The 15,388-nt window shown below is 39.8% G+C and overlaps 1 protein-coding gene across 5 annotated transcripts in view; it reads left to right on the top strand.

Moving 5' to 3' along the window:
• Positions 1-23: 23 nt before the first annotated feature.
• Positions 24-15,388, top strand: part of DNAJB6 (DnaJ heat shock protein family (Hsp40) member B6) — a 126,272-nt gene continuing 110,907 nt past the window's right edge. For 3 of the 5 annotated variants that reach the window (XR_006018688.1, XM_042044320.1, XM_042044319.1), the window contains exons 1-5: positions 24-142; positions 9,009-9,117; positions 9,877-9,986; positions 12,663-12,722; positions 13,070-13,180. Coding sequence is in view for 4 of the 5 variants with exons in the window: in XM_042044320.1 (XP_041900254.1) it covers positions 9,053-9,117; positions 9,877-9,986; positions 12,663-12,722; positions 13,070-13,180 (346 nt within the window). In the remaining variant the exon portion in view is untranslated. The remainder of the gene's footprint in view (positions 143-9,008; positions 9,118-9,876; positions 9,987-12,662; positions 12,723-13,069; positions 13,181-15,388) is intronic. The other 2 variants (XM_042044323.1, XM_042044322.1) reach the window with 1 other exon arrangement.

The following is a 15,388-nucleotide window of genomic DNA, read 5'->3' as shown; positions in this document are numbered from 1 at the left end:
TCGAGAAACTTCCGGAAGCGGCGGGGCGGAAGTGACGGCGCGCTGGCGGCGCTTCCTGTTTGCGGCCGCTGCCGTTTGTCCCGGCGGGAGCCGTGAGCAGGGACGGGCGGGAGCGGCGGCCGCGGAGCGGAGCCACCGGCGGGTGAGTGCGGGGCAGGCGGGCCCGGGGCCGGCCGCGGCCGTGCGGGCGGCAGGGGGAGCGGGCGCTTGGCCAGGCCGCCGTGCTCGGCAGCGGCGTCCCTGGTACCGGGGCCTCGCGGCGCGGCCGGCGCAGGCCCCGCAGTGCTGGAACGGCCCCGGGCGCCGTGCGGGCTCTGCCTGGCCTTGGCGGGGCTCGGCAGCTCGGGGAGGCAGCGGCTGCCCGGGGCTCTCCCCGGGATTCGGAGCGGGGCAAATCCCGGGACGTTCGTTCACAGCTCTCAGTCCCGCCTGTTCGCCGCAAGGGAAAAAAAAAAAAAAATCCGGATTTCCATTCATTGCTCGCAGTGGTTTCAGTTTCCAGAGGGTGAGGGCGAGCCTCGGTTCGTTACACAGATCTTCTCCTTAAAGCGCTTTTCGTCGCAGGGCACTGCTTTGGCGGCTTGAGAGCCTTATTGTGTCCTCCTGTTTTCCGTTCTCTACAACTCTCTGAAAGGAGGTTGTAATGAGGGGGGGGGGCGGACTCTTTTGCCGTGCCTACCGTGAAAGGACCAGAGGAAATGGCCTTAAGATGAGACAGGGGAGATTCAGGTTAAGTAATATAAAAAATATTTCACATTTAGGACGATCAGGCATTGGAATAGGTCGCCGAGGGAGGCGGTGGAGTCACCATCCTTGGAGGTGTTTAAGAAGCGTCTGGATGTGGCGCTGGCTGTTGTAGTTTAGTGGTTTAAGGGGTACAGTGGCAGTGTTGAGGGGATGGTTGGACTGGATGATCTCGGGCATTTTTCACCCTTGATGACTCTAAGCCAAACGCGCTGTTTTTCTCCCCTGATGGAAGCAGTTTAGTTACGTTCTGCTCAGTGTTTCTTATTCGGGATAGGGGCAGGCGGGAGGTTTGTTGTGGGCGAGGTCGGCAGAGGTCGGGCGGTTTGAACTCGCTGTTGCCAGGTTCCGAGCTGAGTTGAAAATTGACACTGCCAGGTAAGGAGCACTGTTTGTCGTCAGTATTTGCTGCACTTCAGAGGGGGCAGTGGGCTGGGTTTATGACCAGCATTCCTGTTTGCACCAACACTTTACGTTGTGTTGCTCTCAGAGCTCTCCTTGGCTGCTGAAAACATGTGCTGCAGGCTTAAGCCATGCTAACAAAGGTGTTAGAAATGATTTAAAATAGGAGCAAATCTGTTTTAAATTCTGGTAATAATAAACAGCTACTTATTCAGACACAGTAACATGAAAGCTACGTTTATAACAGCGTTATGTGCAAATGGTCCGGCTTGTGACGTTGGATAGTCAGTGATCAAATCCAGGAGTTTTTGGGGTATAAAGTGTCAAAAAGTGATAAGAACAAGGTGTTGACACAAAGGGAACAACTGGAATGAAGCAAGGCTCTGCCTTTCTCGTCCTGCAGCAGAGGTTGCAGTCACTGCTACCCGCTGACCTTAATTTCTCTTTACTCTTCAGAGATCCTTGTACTCCAGGTAGGGATTTGATGTTCAGCTGGTGATCAAGAGCCTGGTAGTTAAAATACCATTTAGTTTGATGGATTATGTTGTCAAAGAAGATTTGTTTGGATCAATGAGTAAATGTATTTACAAATCTTGTCTCTGTGACTAGTTTTGTTTTTTTTTTTTTTTTTTTTAATTTCAAACAACCAAAATTTTAACTATAGCATAACACTGGTCTAACTTTATTTACTCTTCTTGGCTCCTGTGCTGACTTCTCAGTGGAAAATAAGAGTGTGTTGGAAATGGAAGCTAAATTAGTGTTAAATTTTCTTAAATAGTCTCTACTGGAGGAGAAATTTAAATTGCTACTTTTACTGGCAGCACTGTTTAGACTGTAATACTACTAATACTATATTTATCTGTAAACTGCAGAGTTCCCCTTGTTCTTCGTCAGACTTGTCTTTTTAGTAGTTTTGAAAGCTTGCGCTTTCAAACTACAGCAGGTTCTTACCCAGATAGCTTCTCTCTCTGGTGTTTTCTTTGTCCTTCCCAGATTGAGGCAGTTTGCTGATTTATTTTGGCTGGGCTTGGGGAGAAGGCATGCAGGGCTTTACTTTAGTGTAACACCGAAGTTTTAGTTAGAGGGCTAATGTGTTTTGCTTCTGATTTTTTTAAATAGATAAATACATTTTTTTACCTACTATATTCTTTCTTTCATCCATTAGAAGTTTTAGAATGTATGTGGGGAGAGGGAACAACTTATGTTAAATCATCATCATCATCTTATGTAGGATGTGGTTGTTCCTAACAGTACGTGGACTGTCCTGAGGAAATAAATACCAGGTTTTTGGTTTGTTTTGCATCTGTGCCGACCCCATTGGTGCAGTGAGGTCTGTGAGCTGAGCTTGCGTGGGACGAGGGCGGTGATTGCGTTGTACCCCGTCCAGAGGCGTCGCAGTTGTGGCCTGGAATCGACTGAAATGTCAGCGCGGGTTGAGCGCCGGGCGCAGCCACCCGTGTGAGCCGGAGCTGCCCTTGTGCCGCCGGCTGTGGAGGAGGTCCAGACCTCCAGGAGCACATCTACTGCTTGTTAACCGTGGAGTGATGCTTTGAAGGGAATTCATTGCTGTAATTTTCAACTTGGCTGTGTGAGGTTTATGTTAAAGCATTGTGCTCCTTAAGTAGGAAGTGCTCCATTTCTCTAATAGCATTTGTAAAGAACCTCGTCAGCTGTGTCCTGAAAACATTTTCTGTCAACAGCTTTTCCTTTGTCTTATTCAAGCAATGGAAGGATTAGTGAGAAATTACTTAGCTTTGTCAAAACTTGTTGGATCTTGCATATGATGATTGTTTATTTCAAGGTAGATTTGAAATAAAACTGTAGTTGAGGGTATTAGTAGGTTTAAATTGTATTTTCTTTTGAATGTAATACATTTGAATGGATATTAGATTTTTCTTACTTTAGACTTAATGAAATCATTCTGCTTTATTTATTTAACTGCTAGGGAAGAAATAATTCATGCATATGTATTTCACTCCTACAGTTACTAGTTGTAGGTTTTATGCTTTCTATTTGTTCTGAATAAATACAGAAATCCCACTGATATTAGTGAGGGCCCAGTACTTAAGGATCTTAAAGGCCATATAATGAGTCTGAAGCCATTTATAGCTACATTGCAGCCAGTTTTAATAAAAACTTTAAAGAAATTTTTTTTCTGTCTTAAAATGTAGTCTGAATCTATGACAGCCTGTCAACACTCTGAAAAAGAACTTGCTCTTTGCTTTAATGGAGCTCTTTTTTTTTTTTTTTTTCTTTTTTTGTTTGCCTTAAATAAAGTTATCATGACTCCAAAAACACTTCAGGGGAAATCTGTAGAAACTTTAAACTATTTTCTTTCCTCTAAAACATCATCTGATTGCATGTGATTATTTGCCTGAAACTTTCTGGCCCTTATCTTTCATTTGAGGCTTTCACTGTTCTTAATTGCTTAATCATACACAGTTCATATATTTTTTAAAATAAGATAGGAATTTTACTTCGTATAAAATAGCCTTTTATGGTTAGTTTTAGGAGAGTGACAGTGTTCCAGATATTTGTGACACAATTCCAAATTTGGACACCTGAGTTGCCGTGTTTTGGAAAAATGCTCCTTTGCTTTAAGGAAAGATCATGAATAAGTGCCCCTTCATCAGGGATCAGATGGATAAGCAGGAAAGTCTCAGCCAAGGGAGTCCGGGTGGCCTGTTCACTGATCAGCGTCCTTTCCTGGTTTTTGTTAGCCAGTTTACATTTCTTTCACAGATGAAGATTTTGGATTTCTTCTGTTTCCATTTTTGGTTGGTTCCCTCTTTTTTAATGGTTTCTTACTTGTTGCCCTCTACCGGCTTTTCATGTGCCAGGCAGCATTACAGACTAAGTCCTGTAGTTCTTGCCAGAGTTGTGTCTTGTTGCCATTGGGGAGGAGAGGAGTGGACAGGGTTCTTTGTAACTTCTTGCCTTAAGGGGTGAGGGTGTCTTTTGCAGGTGTCTCTTGTTTGGCTGTGGTGGAGTTTTGTTGTTTCTTTTCTACCATGGACCATGAACTGCAAGGTAAAGCAGCCCAGCTGTCTTCTCCCTGTATGGAACTGCACGCTGGTATAATAATAACTGTATCCAAATCCACTCTGCTGTCTGACATACAAGCAGGATGTTTGCTGTAAACATGAGATTAGACTAAGCTTTTTGGAATGTTCATTTTATTAAATTCATCTCCTGGGGATGCTGAGGGAGTATTAAAATAATGAGTATAAACATGGCTATTTAAGTACATTTTATTAATTTTAATTATATGGTAAATTAACATTTTTCCATGAAACAATAAATTTCTGGACCCTGTGAAGTTAAACTGTGACAACTTTCTAAGCTTAGGTAAGTAGAAGTTAAAAGTATTGGAGTCTTTAATATGTCTTAGTCTGCACTGCACTGTGCATGTTTAAGGAGGAGGAAAAAAATTAATGCTGATGCCTTGTTTGAATGTATTTGTCAGGTTTATTAATCACAAAAGTTATACAGGTGTTTTTGCACTACTAAGTAACTTTATTTGTTCCTTCGCATTATTACTCTTAGAAAAATTTGCTGGTAAACTGGGGGAGTTTTTGTGTTAGCTCCTGTACAGCTCTAGCACAGTGGATCTTTGTGAGTTCAGTCAAAGTGAACTGGGATTCAGAGCAGGGTATCTGTTCCTCTGGAGTTGCCAGCAGGATGCAATCCTTTAGATAAGTCCATGGAAAGCAGGCTGGTGCTAGGAACTGGATGGCTGTGGGACTTGCAGAGGATGTTGATGACTGCCTGCTTCTGTAAACTGCATGAATCAGGAGTTTGGAACTCCATCCTGCTGTCCAGGTGACTGCTGTAGTCACTAAGCTCGAGCTATTCTGGCATCTTTCAGGACTCTCCGTGCTGCCCGTTGCTTCATGGCCAGAAATAGATAACTTTTTCTGACTAAGCTGACTGCAAAGGTCGCATGCCCCTTGCTGTCTGAATTCCCTCTTGGCTGCTCTAAGAATTTCTTGTTTGGATACTTTCCTCCCTTCCGTATTTAGTTAGGGGTGCTGTGTTTTCTTCCCTGCTGGTTGTTTGATTACTTGCTTTTGTCTGTCATCTGATCATGTAAAAGTGTAGAGCTCTCTGTATATCTATTTACTGTAATGCTTCTCATGCTTTTTATGTAGCTGAGGACTGTACTATAAAGAGAGCTTATGAGCCAGGTTTTGGGATAACTCTGGCTGAGTGCTGGGCTGAGCTGTGTGAGGAGGGCCCGAGCCTTGAGTCAGTAGTTCAGGGTCACTGTTCTGTAAGCCAGAGCAAAGCTGCCTTCTCCTATGATGACTGAAAAAATCTATAAACTGTGGAAACTTTTGGTTCACATAAACATCTGCCTGTTTGCTTTTCATGCCCCAAAGAAGGAGTTGGAGTCGCTGATAGCACACTGTAAACATAATGCAGTTCCCAGCACAAGAAACTACAGATTTTCATGAGCAAACACGAAGGCCATGAAACATCTTTCAGCTGGGTTTTTTTTTTTTTTTTTGCATGTCTCTTCTGAAATTTTGAACATTTTCTGTGGATGAAGACAGGAAATCTGCTAATTTCCTGGTGGGCTGGCTTCCTCCTGGCTTAAGAAAAAAAACTCTCAAGTGCCTAATTAATGAGCGTGGCTTGTATATTTGGAGACAAACTGACAGATTGGGTGTTTGGAGAAGATTTTTGTCATGTCATTTTGGTTAGGACAGTTAAGTAGTTTCTTGCAGGGAAGTACATCGTTTGCATCTTTGAAACATCTAGGCATTTTCACCATGCAGACTCCTACTAGCCTGAAAAGTACTGATTTATTCTTTTTTTAAATTTGCTGGCTATTTTCTAAGTCAGTGGTCATACATATTCTGTTTTATTATAAGCTGATGGTGGCTGTTTCCTTGAGTGCATATTTTAAATAATTCTGTTCTGAAAAGATTGCAGATAGAGGTCTTTTCTAGTTTGTGAATGTTGGGTTTTTGCGGGGGGAGGAGGGTTTTGTGGGCATGTGTGGGGTTTTTTTGATCAGTCTTACTGGCTGTGGAGGGGCTAAATATTAGCTGACTTTTTTTTTTAAGCTGGACAAAAAAAGCTGCAGATGAATTTTCTTCTTGTAAGTATTTTAAAAACCTTTTTACATACAAGAAAAAAGTTCCTGTGATAACTAAAATTTCAGCAGTACAGTTTATGCTTTATGATAACTAGCAGATAGACATAACAGTATATCAGAGATGAATTCTTGCTGTCACCTACTTTGACACTTTGATTAGGAGAAGGAGAATATTAACAATTTCATTTTTTTAGAAATCTTCTGGCATGTTTTAATTCCAGACTCCCTTAGTGGCAGGTAAAAACTGAGCAATAACACTCACACATAAAGAGAGAATATGCAATACCCAGACATTTCTTTGAAACAAATAATTCTTCTGTCTTAAAGGAGTTGCTTTTTAGGCTCAGAGTCATCTGTTAAAAGGTGGTCATGTTGCCGCAGCATGGGGTTTTTTTGTCCCAACTTCAGGCTTGTGTTATCTAGAATATATTTTATTTGTATTGAGTCTGAACTTAACAGCTCTGCAGCATTGTTTTTAAACAAACAGCAAAGTGTTTAAAGAAATGTGTTGAAATCAATATGACTACCTGTGTGCACAAAGTTCTGTAGGAAAAATGTGATTTATTTTTTGCATCTAAGTTGCTTTTCCTACATGCTTTTTCTAGTTAGAAGCTCGAAGTTTAAATTTTCCCTCTAAGATAGGTACCTGAATTGAGAGGAGTGCTGATCTAAGTCTTGTATTTAAGAAAAGGAGAATGTGGAAAGAACACTTAATGATATGTGCTCCTGGCCTGTGGCTTCCTGCCATTTGCTTACTAGTTTTAGGCTGGTATCTGTCAGGAGGGACTCTGACCTCTAGCCTTTAGCTTGATTCATACTAGATTCCCCCCTTCTGATTTCTTTCTGTAAACTTTACGTTCCATATATGCTATTGCTCATAAGGTTGGCTATGGGATCCCATTCTGACCTTGCTCCTTACCTCTGTGTTCACAGAGCTGTTCTAATTGTTGTGTGGGAAACAGCAAAACTAGACAAGCCAGTTGATAGCAAATATCCTGGGCTATTTTTGGTAATCTGTATGTTTACATGTTGGATCCTGCCATTAGCATATTATTGGCATTCTTAATGTTAATTTTAATGCATGTCCCCCAACTTCCTTTGGCGTTGGTCACTGTATTAACTATACCCTCACTGGTGTTTTTGATGTGGAGATTTCTTCAAAGGGCAAAGGGCTATTTACCTGCTACACTTTAATTTTGTGTTTGTGGGACTGTATGGTTAAAGTAGATTGCTAAAACCACCCAAGTTTTAAACACATGGGATCTCCAATACATTTGCTTCTGTAAGTAGTTTGGAGAGGAGAGGAAGCATGGCAGGGTATCTCTCAAACTGGTTTTGCCATTTGAGGAAATGTGTATGTAACCACAATCCATAATTAAAGTTAATTAAGCTTTAACCTACAGCAGGAACATATTTTGAAAATGTACCAATTTATTTTAAAAAGAAGGTTTTCTTTAATGTTTATATCCCAGGATATTGAAAGATACATGTAAAAGTAGTACAATAAATTAATTTCAGACTACTTCACTAGGCTACATTATGCTAAATACTTTCAGCATTTATGTGAAAGAAAAGGAAACTGAGACTGCCTGGGCTAAAACAAAAAACACTGAAAGGCTTAAAGGGGGAAAGGTTATTTCAATGAATTTTTGTTCTTGATGCACGAGATAAGAAAATGTGACTAATACATTGCTGTATTGTTGTGTTCTGAGTGTATTTGGGTAACTTTTCCCTGAAACAAGTTGATAACTCCTGGAAAAGGTCACTGTTTCCTTGTTCATAAAACTTGAAACAAACTAGAGTGGTAGGATGGAAAGGGGATTGGAAGTTTTGCCAGAATAGAGACTTATTACAGTGGTGGAGAGAAGGCAGCTTTGCATGAAGATACAAAACATTCTTGAAACTTCTTAGGAAGGTTCTTTCATCTTAATGGTCATTTAGTTGGAGTAATGGTCAGTGTAACTGTTCCTTATAATTATTCTCTAATGTTGACAAGAAACTGTCAGTATTTAAATTGCTTTTTTAGCTTGCAGGTTTCTCAGGACTCTTGTGGAAACTATAATTTTATACTAAGAAACACTAAGTGCCTGTGCACTTGAGTTGGTTGGTTACCTTGCAGTTGGAGCAATCTTGCCTGGCTATGTGATTCTCTTCGTAAACATAAAGGAAGCAAATGGTATTCAGTAGCTTTGGCAACATGTGCATTTTTTTTGTCAAAGTCTGAATACAAGAAAGGCTTGTTGGGCTCAATAGGTGCAGTTCTAGATTTCTAAGACCTGCACATACATTGCTTTTCTGAAGGGAGCATCTCAGTGGAAGTAATGTTCTGAAGAACAGATATGAAAGATGGGTCCCTTTGTTTATGCCCATATGTGCTTAAGACATGACAGGTGTCATAGATAACATTAGGTGAACTTTTTCATTCAGAGTTATTAATATCTACATCAAAACTGTGATCCACATGCCCTTCTTAAAATACTGATTAAATTTAGCTTATCAGTCTAATCTGTTTCAGGATCCGCTGTTTATCTTTGTGTTTGTGTACTGTGTTTCAGTGGGATCAAAGAACATAAAAATCCAAATTAAAGTAATTGCTTGATCTCTTGACCTAAAATAAAGTGGGTTTATTTTTTGTGATTTGAAACACAAATCACAAATCTTCGATCAGGTTTGATACTAAGCCATACCAGGCTTCTACCTGCCTTCTATGAAGTAGCAGTACTGGACAAACGTCACTTACAAGTTGTTGTTGTTGCAGGACTTGAAAGACTCAGCTGTTGTTACTGAGACAACTCCTGAAACATGGTGGATTACTATGAAGTTCTGGGAGTGCAGAAGCATGCCTCAGCAGAGGATATCAAAAAAGCGTGAGTGTCACTGATATATATATATATATATATATATATAAAAAATGGATTTTAAGGAACAGATAAAATGACATGGTTTCTGGAGTCACACTCTTGTCCTCCCATGTTCTTTTGCAAATTCCTGCACGTGCTACTTTTATCAACTCAAATGTTTGAACTGTGCTCTTGGATGATTGCAAAACACATCAACCTAAGTGCAAGCTTAGCTTTGCCTCTCTAAATAAGTAGTTATGAATACTTTGCCTAAATAAGTAGTTATGAATACTTTGCCTAAAATGTTTCATTTGAGGATAGGAATTGTGTGCAGGTGTAGCTGTCAAAGAAGGCATTGATATTAGCATGTCACAGTTAGTTTATTCTTGGAGCTTTATGAACCTTGAACGTACCAGATCCTTCTTGATGCTTCCCATGATTGGTTGGAGTACCGAATAATTATAGAGCTCTAAGGAGAAGCCCACAGCAGAGATCTTTTGGAATGTTTTGCTTAGGTCTAGCAGATGTTGATCATCAGAAATGCACAGGAATAATTTCAGAGTAAGTATAGAACACCAAACCTACTTTCTTCTTTAAAGCATATCTGAGTAGGTGGTTCTTTGTGTACCTGCAGAATCTGTTGATACCAGACTAGATGCAAGATACAAAGCACCAGGAATTTCTAAGTACTTCCATCCCTGACAGCTTGTTTGAAACATTGTGTTTATCTGTATAGCATATTCCATTATTTCAGACTAAAATATATTTTGTTTTCCTTCCGCTCAGGTACCGTAAATTGGCACTAAAATGGCACCCTGATAAAAATCCAGACAATAAAGATGAGGCAGAACAGCAATTTAAGCAAGTAGCCGAAGCCTATGAAGTTTTGTCAGATGGTAGGTATTTTAAAAGGGCTCTTGAACTGCCTTTCTCTATTCTGGGTATCAGACTGAAAATGTTGATATATGATGCTTTGAAGGGATATTGTAATTTTGGTTCACCATCCAACTTGACTACTTCCTTTTCAAATGAAAGAGAAAGAAGCTTGCGGATCAGACAGAATAAGCAGAAATTTTGAAACAAAAATTTCAGGATCTCCCTAGATGAGTAACCAAACTACTAGAAGTTGAAATTTAATGTCTGCCAGAAATTTCTGTAGAGACATCTGTGAATACCAAGATTAATTTTATCTTATCAGGTGAGGCCAGTGTTACTATCAGTATAGGGGTATTACTGTGTTTATCCTGTAAAAGTTAGGCTAGACCAACTCTAAAGTATGCACTGTTGGGCCTACTGCTTCTAGTTTTTGTAACAGTAAGCTAGTCTTGACAAAGCCCAAGCATACTGTAAACCTTGCTGAAAATTTGGATTTCATTTGGGTGAGTTCTGTAAATTCAGTCAACTGTGATACTAAAGATAGTGTTTATTTTGAATTGTTCTGAATGAGGTGTTTAGCCTGACCCATGTAATGCAGGAATGCAGTTTACAGTTCACCCATGTCTTTTTGCTTGCAGGGTATCATTAACTTCTGCCAGTGTTCTGACAAAAGCAGCCTGAATCATAACAAAGTGATTTAAGCTACTTTGATAATTTTCCTCTGTAATTGACTGCAGCTGTCTATATGCTATTTCTGAAGTGTCCTTGATTTCACCTGAGACAGCGAGCATGGGAAAGCTATATTTAAAGCACTAGTGGCATCTAGATTACCTCTCAGAGTTCAGCCTGATTTATCGAGCTGCAGTCTTGCAGACTGTGTTTCTTTGCTTGGTTTTGATACTTAATTGACAGGGGAGAAACAGAACTTAATTTATCATTAGTTCATTGTATACTTGTCTTTTAGAGTACTTTATCCTTCTTAAACTAATTTTTTTGAGCAGGATAAAAATAGGATACTGGTCTGGTTGTTACACAGATCTCTAAGTTCTTTGGAAACAGTACACTGCTGGAATTTTAGAACATCTTCTAAAAGTGCTGCCAGTGTTTGGATCTAGACCAAATCCTAAGTTACTGGTGTCTTAACAATCATTTGTGCAGCAGGGATACCAGAATCCTGAGCCCAGTGGTTGAGAGGCAGTCAAACGTTCTGCAAACTTAATGAAATTTTCTGACACCATTACAGGCTTGAATGATGACAGATTTTTGGCAGAAGAATAATTTTGTAAGGGATTACATAAGCAAAGAATACTGAAATTGGGTGATCATTGAACATGCTTCCCTGGTGGGAAACCTTGTGGTATCAAAAATGTAACATTTTTCAAGATGAATTTTCGGCTTACAAAGGTCATCCTTGCTGTTTGCTGCTTGTGACAGTTTATCTGCCTTCCTGCTTTGTTCTTAATTTGATGAGTAGGGTAGCCTCCTTTCTTTAAAAACTGCTTTCTAAAAAGGCGGTACAGATAGTGTATCAAGCTTTGGGGATTTGTCTGCTTGTGAACCTATTGCAAGCTCCTATTATTAGAGATGATAACCATTATATAAAATTCTAATTCCTGTTGGTCAGAAATATTTTAGTTTCCAGCATCTGTTTGAGGTAACTGCGTGTTCTTTCTGTTTAAGTTTTAAAAACTTCTTTCACTGAAGAGATTCCAGTGGGAAAAGCGTGATATTATTTAGAGACTAAAATCAAATGCCCTGACTGGTTTTTGACTGGTACTTCCACACCAGTGCAAGCAAAGTAAGCTGACTGTCTGCTTCTTTTAGCCGTTCAGGTTTCCTTCCAGTACCAAAGTGCCATCTGATCTTGTGCAGTAATGTAGAGTTCATTTTTCTCCTCTTTCTCATGAATACTGTAAAGCTGGTCTGCAGTGAAATTAATAGTCATTCCATGCCTTCTAAGATAATAGAGAGCAAGCAGTTTGAGTCACATCCTTCCATGGCATTTTGTAACATCACTTCAATTCTCCATTATTAAGCTAGAAGTAGTGGTTGTAATTAATTTTAGGGGTTTTGCAGTCACTCATATAAACACTGTTCTTCCGTTCTCATAACTCTCCCACAATGGGCTTGGTCTTATGCAATAAAAGGAAAGGAGGCAATGGTCAAGGTTTGCAAGTGGGACAGAAGGAAGGCAATGCTTGAGCACTGAACTGTTCTCCAGAGAGACTGTAGAATCTTTTCTTGGAAATTGATACCATCAGGGTTTTATTCAGGCAAGATGTGACCAGCTTCATGATTAGACTTGTGTGGAGGAGCAGGTTGAAGTGCAGAGGTCCTTCACAGCCTTTAAGCTTTTCATGGTACCTGTGCAAAGAAGAAAACTGCCATATTCTTCTGCCATTCTCTTCTTAAAGGCAGCCTTCCATGTGAAGTTTGTCCTTGCACCAAACTTTTTCTGATAGAACCACAGCTTCTTAACTCAATGGTAGTAAGTCTGAAATTTAGTACCTGTTCTTTCTGAATTTAATTTGCTTTGACAATCCTTTTTAAAAATGTTCAGCAGTGACATGCCAGAACTTTCTTAAATAAACTAGCTTTGAGACGATGTTTAACTGAGGATACCAGTTAACTGTTCTTATTTTTCCACAAAACCAACGAACCTGTTTACTGACATGATGTACAACTTCTCCTTGTAGCTAAAAAACGTGACATCTATGACAGATACGGAAAAGAAGGCCTAATAAATGGAGGTGGAGGTATGTTGACAACCAGCAGTTCCCTGCTTTCTCTATTTTCTACAGCTTTCTTTTCAAGACAGCAATCTGGAAATGCCTGTACCAAGGCCTAAAATTCAGTCTTTTGAAAATTGAGATTACAGTTGTTTTACAGTTTTTCTAGTTATTATAAAAGATATTACTGCTATCTGAAAACAGAGAATTATAAAAAGTAATGAAGTAATGTGTGTACTTAACTTGTATGATACCTGAAAGAGAAATTTTGGAAATTGTTCATATTTGTAGACTATTCAAGTACCCTATTGGCCTGAACTTTCATGTTAGTAAGATTGTGTGAAGGTAACTGAAACGGAACCTTTTTGTTGTAGGTGGAAATCATCACGATAATCCGTTTGATTTTGGATTTACATTCCGCAACCCAGATGATGTCTTTAGGGAGTTTTTTGGTGGAAGGGATCCCTTTTCATTTGACTTCTTCGGTAAGTGATCCACTGGTTTTAGTTACATGTATCTAAGGTGTGGCTAAAACTTTATTCTTACAAAACAAATGTAGCTAATGTAGTTGTATTAGAAATAGCTCTGAAAATGAGGCAAACAACTGGTATTTTGTATTACATTTGAAATGTTTGTTTCATACCTGTTTCTTGGTTAACTTTATAGTACAGGACAGATATGGCTTGCCAATTCAGATTTGGTTTGCCAAAGCATAAAATGATGACTGCAGTGTCTCTAAGTTGGAAGGAAGTAATATTCAACAGAAAAAGTGCATACTGGAATTTCCTCTCGAGAATTTGAGCAGGTTAACTTTGTTGGATTTCTCTCTTTTGATCTGTAAATAAATTCAAAGATAAGACTTTGAGAGCTTCTGAACTGGACAGGTTAACTATAACTGTTAGACCTTAACTCTCAGTGTGAACTTGTGTCATAGCAGGACTGATTTTCTTCTGTCGGAATAAGAGCAGTTACGTACATAATCTAGACACTCTCCCAAATTCATGTCACTTGTTTGCTTGGGGTGTAGAGCCCCTAAAGACTCAGACGAAATATTTCTTGAGGCCTGGATTCTTCATTTAGGAAGCATTCATTAAAGGAAGCAATATGGGATAAAAGTTGTCAAAGTAATCTTTTTACCCTCATGCTGAAGGTCTTCTGACTTGTGACGTTGCTTGTTCTAGTGAAGGTCTTTTCAGAGGTGCTGGAATTCTTACACAATCTCTCTGTGTATGTTCTGCTCAGCAAAATGCTGACCTGTACAGCAGAACAGATCCTGTGTTCAGTATTTACTGTGAGAAAGTTCCATGCTGAAAACTGCAAGAAGTGTACTTGAAAAACAAAGCTTTCTTCCTGTTCAGTATGTAGATATTGATTAATCTCTATAATAATGTATGTAAATGTTTCAATATTTTTAAAAGTAATTTATTATCCTTGGCAGCATTAAGGGATAATTCAACTCAGATTTTAATTATATCTTTCTCTGGTTTGCTATTTCAGGATCATCAGCTGCTAGATGACTAATGAAGGATTAGAAAAGGGGTTGAAGGGCTAGAGGTTGAATGCAACAGAATGCTAGTTGATGAATTAGATGAGTATCTAGAAGAAGAATTTGGTAGAAGATAAGCTGGTGAATTTGGACAATTGGATCCAGTGGGAAATAGCTGGAAGTAGGAAAGGGCAGTTTGGAGGAGGCATCTAGCAAAGTACTGATGAGTGAAATGGGGTCTGAAGCGGGTAGATGCAACTTCTTCACTGCCTGCAGTGGAATAAGGATTTTGAGAAGTACTAGACAAGGGTTTCAGTTTAGATGAGTGATCTCAGAACTGATTAGGACACATCTGGAGTACTGAGTCCACTTCTGGGCTCCCCAGTAAATGAAACAGAGCTACTGGATAGAGTCCAGTGAAAGGCCACTAAGATAATTACAGGACTGGAGCTTCTCTGACCTGAAGAACAGGTTGAGAGAATTGCTGGAATTGTTCAGTACAGAGGAAGCTCAGGGTGAGAGTCTCATCAGGGGATTGGGAAGGGAGTGGCGAGATGAGAGGCAGTGACCACAAATGGAAGCACAGGAGACTCTGGTTGAACCTAAGGTAGCTCAACTGTACTGTGAGGGTAACAATGTTGGAGCAGGTTGTCCAGAGAGGTTGTGGAATCTCCACGTTTGGAGATAGTCAGAAGGCATCTGGAGTGGTCCTGGAAATCCCACTGTAGCTGATCCTGTTTGAGCAGGGGATTGGATCAGATGAACTCTAGAGGTCCCTGTTAAACTCAGTTGTTTTGGGATTGAGTGGTAGAAAACCTGGAAAAATCTGAGCAAAATGTTCAGTAGGAAGCTGGTGTGGAGGAGCTGAGAGTGTTCAGTTCTTTTGTTTATTTTTTCATTTAAAATAAAATCCAAATAGTTGATTCTAAATCAAATATCTCTGTAGTAAATTGCATAGATGAGACATGTTCTAGCTACCAGTGGGACACTGACATAGGCTCTGTTTGGTTTTGATTGTATTTACTTCATCAGCACTAGCAGAAGCTTTAACTTGCTGTCTCTGAAAATGTCAGTATTCATGATTAACCTTAAAGCCATGAAGTTTAGTTCTGCTGTTAAATAAATGATGGGCTTAAAGAAAGCTGAGGCCTTACCTTTTGGCTTCCTTAGAAGGGAGGCTGTACAGCACAGTGCACAGAGCTATCCA

This window comes from Corvus kubaryi, unplaced genomic scaffold (assembly GCF_017639235.1).
Source record: "Corvus kubaryi isolate FWS band 111438036 unplaced genomic scaffold, C.kubaryi_AGA036_p1.0 37398, whole genome shotgun sequence".
In the NCBI taxonomy this organism is placed as follows: domain Eukaryota; kingdom Metazoa; phylum Chordata; class Aves; order Passeriformes; family Corvidae; genus Corvus; species Corvus kubaryi.
This window is presented reverse-complemented; position numbering and strand designations above follow the sequence as displayed.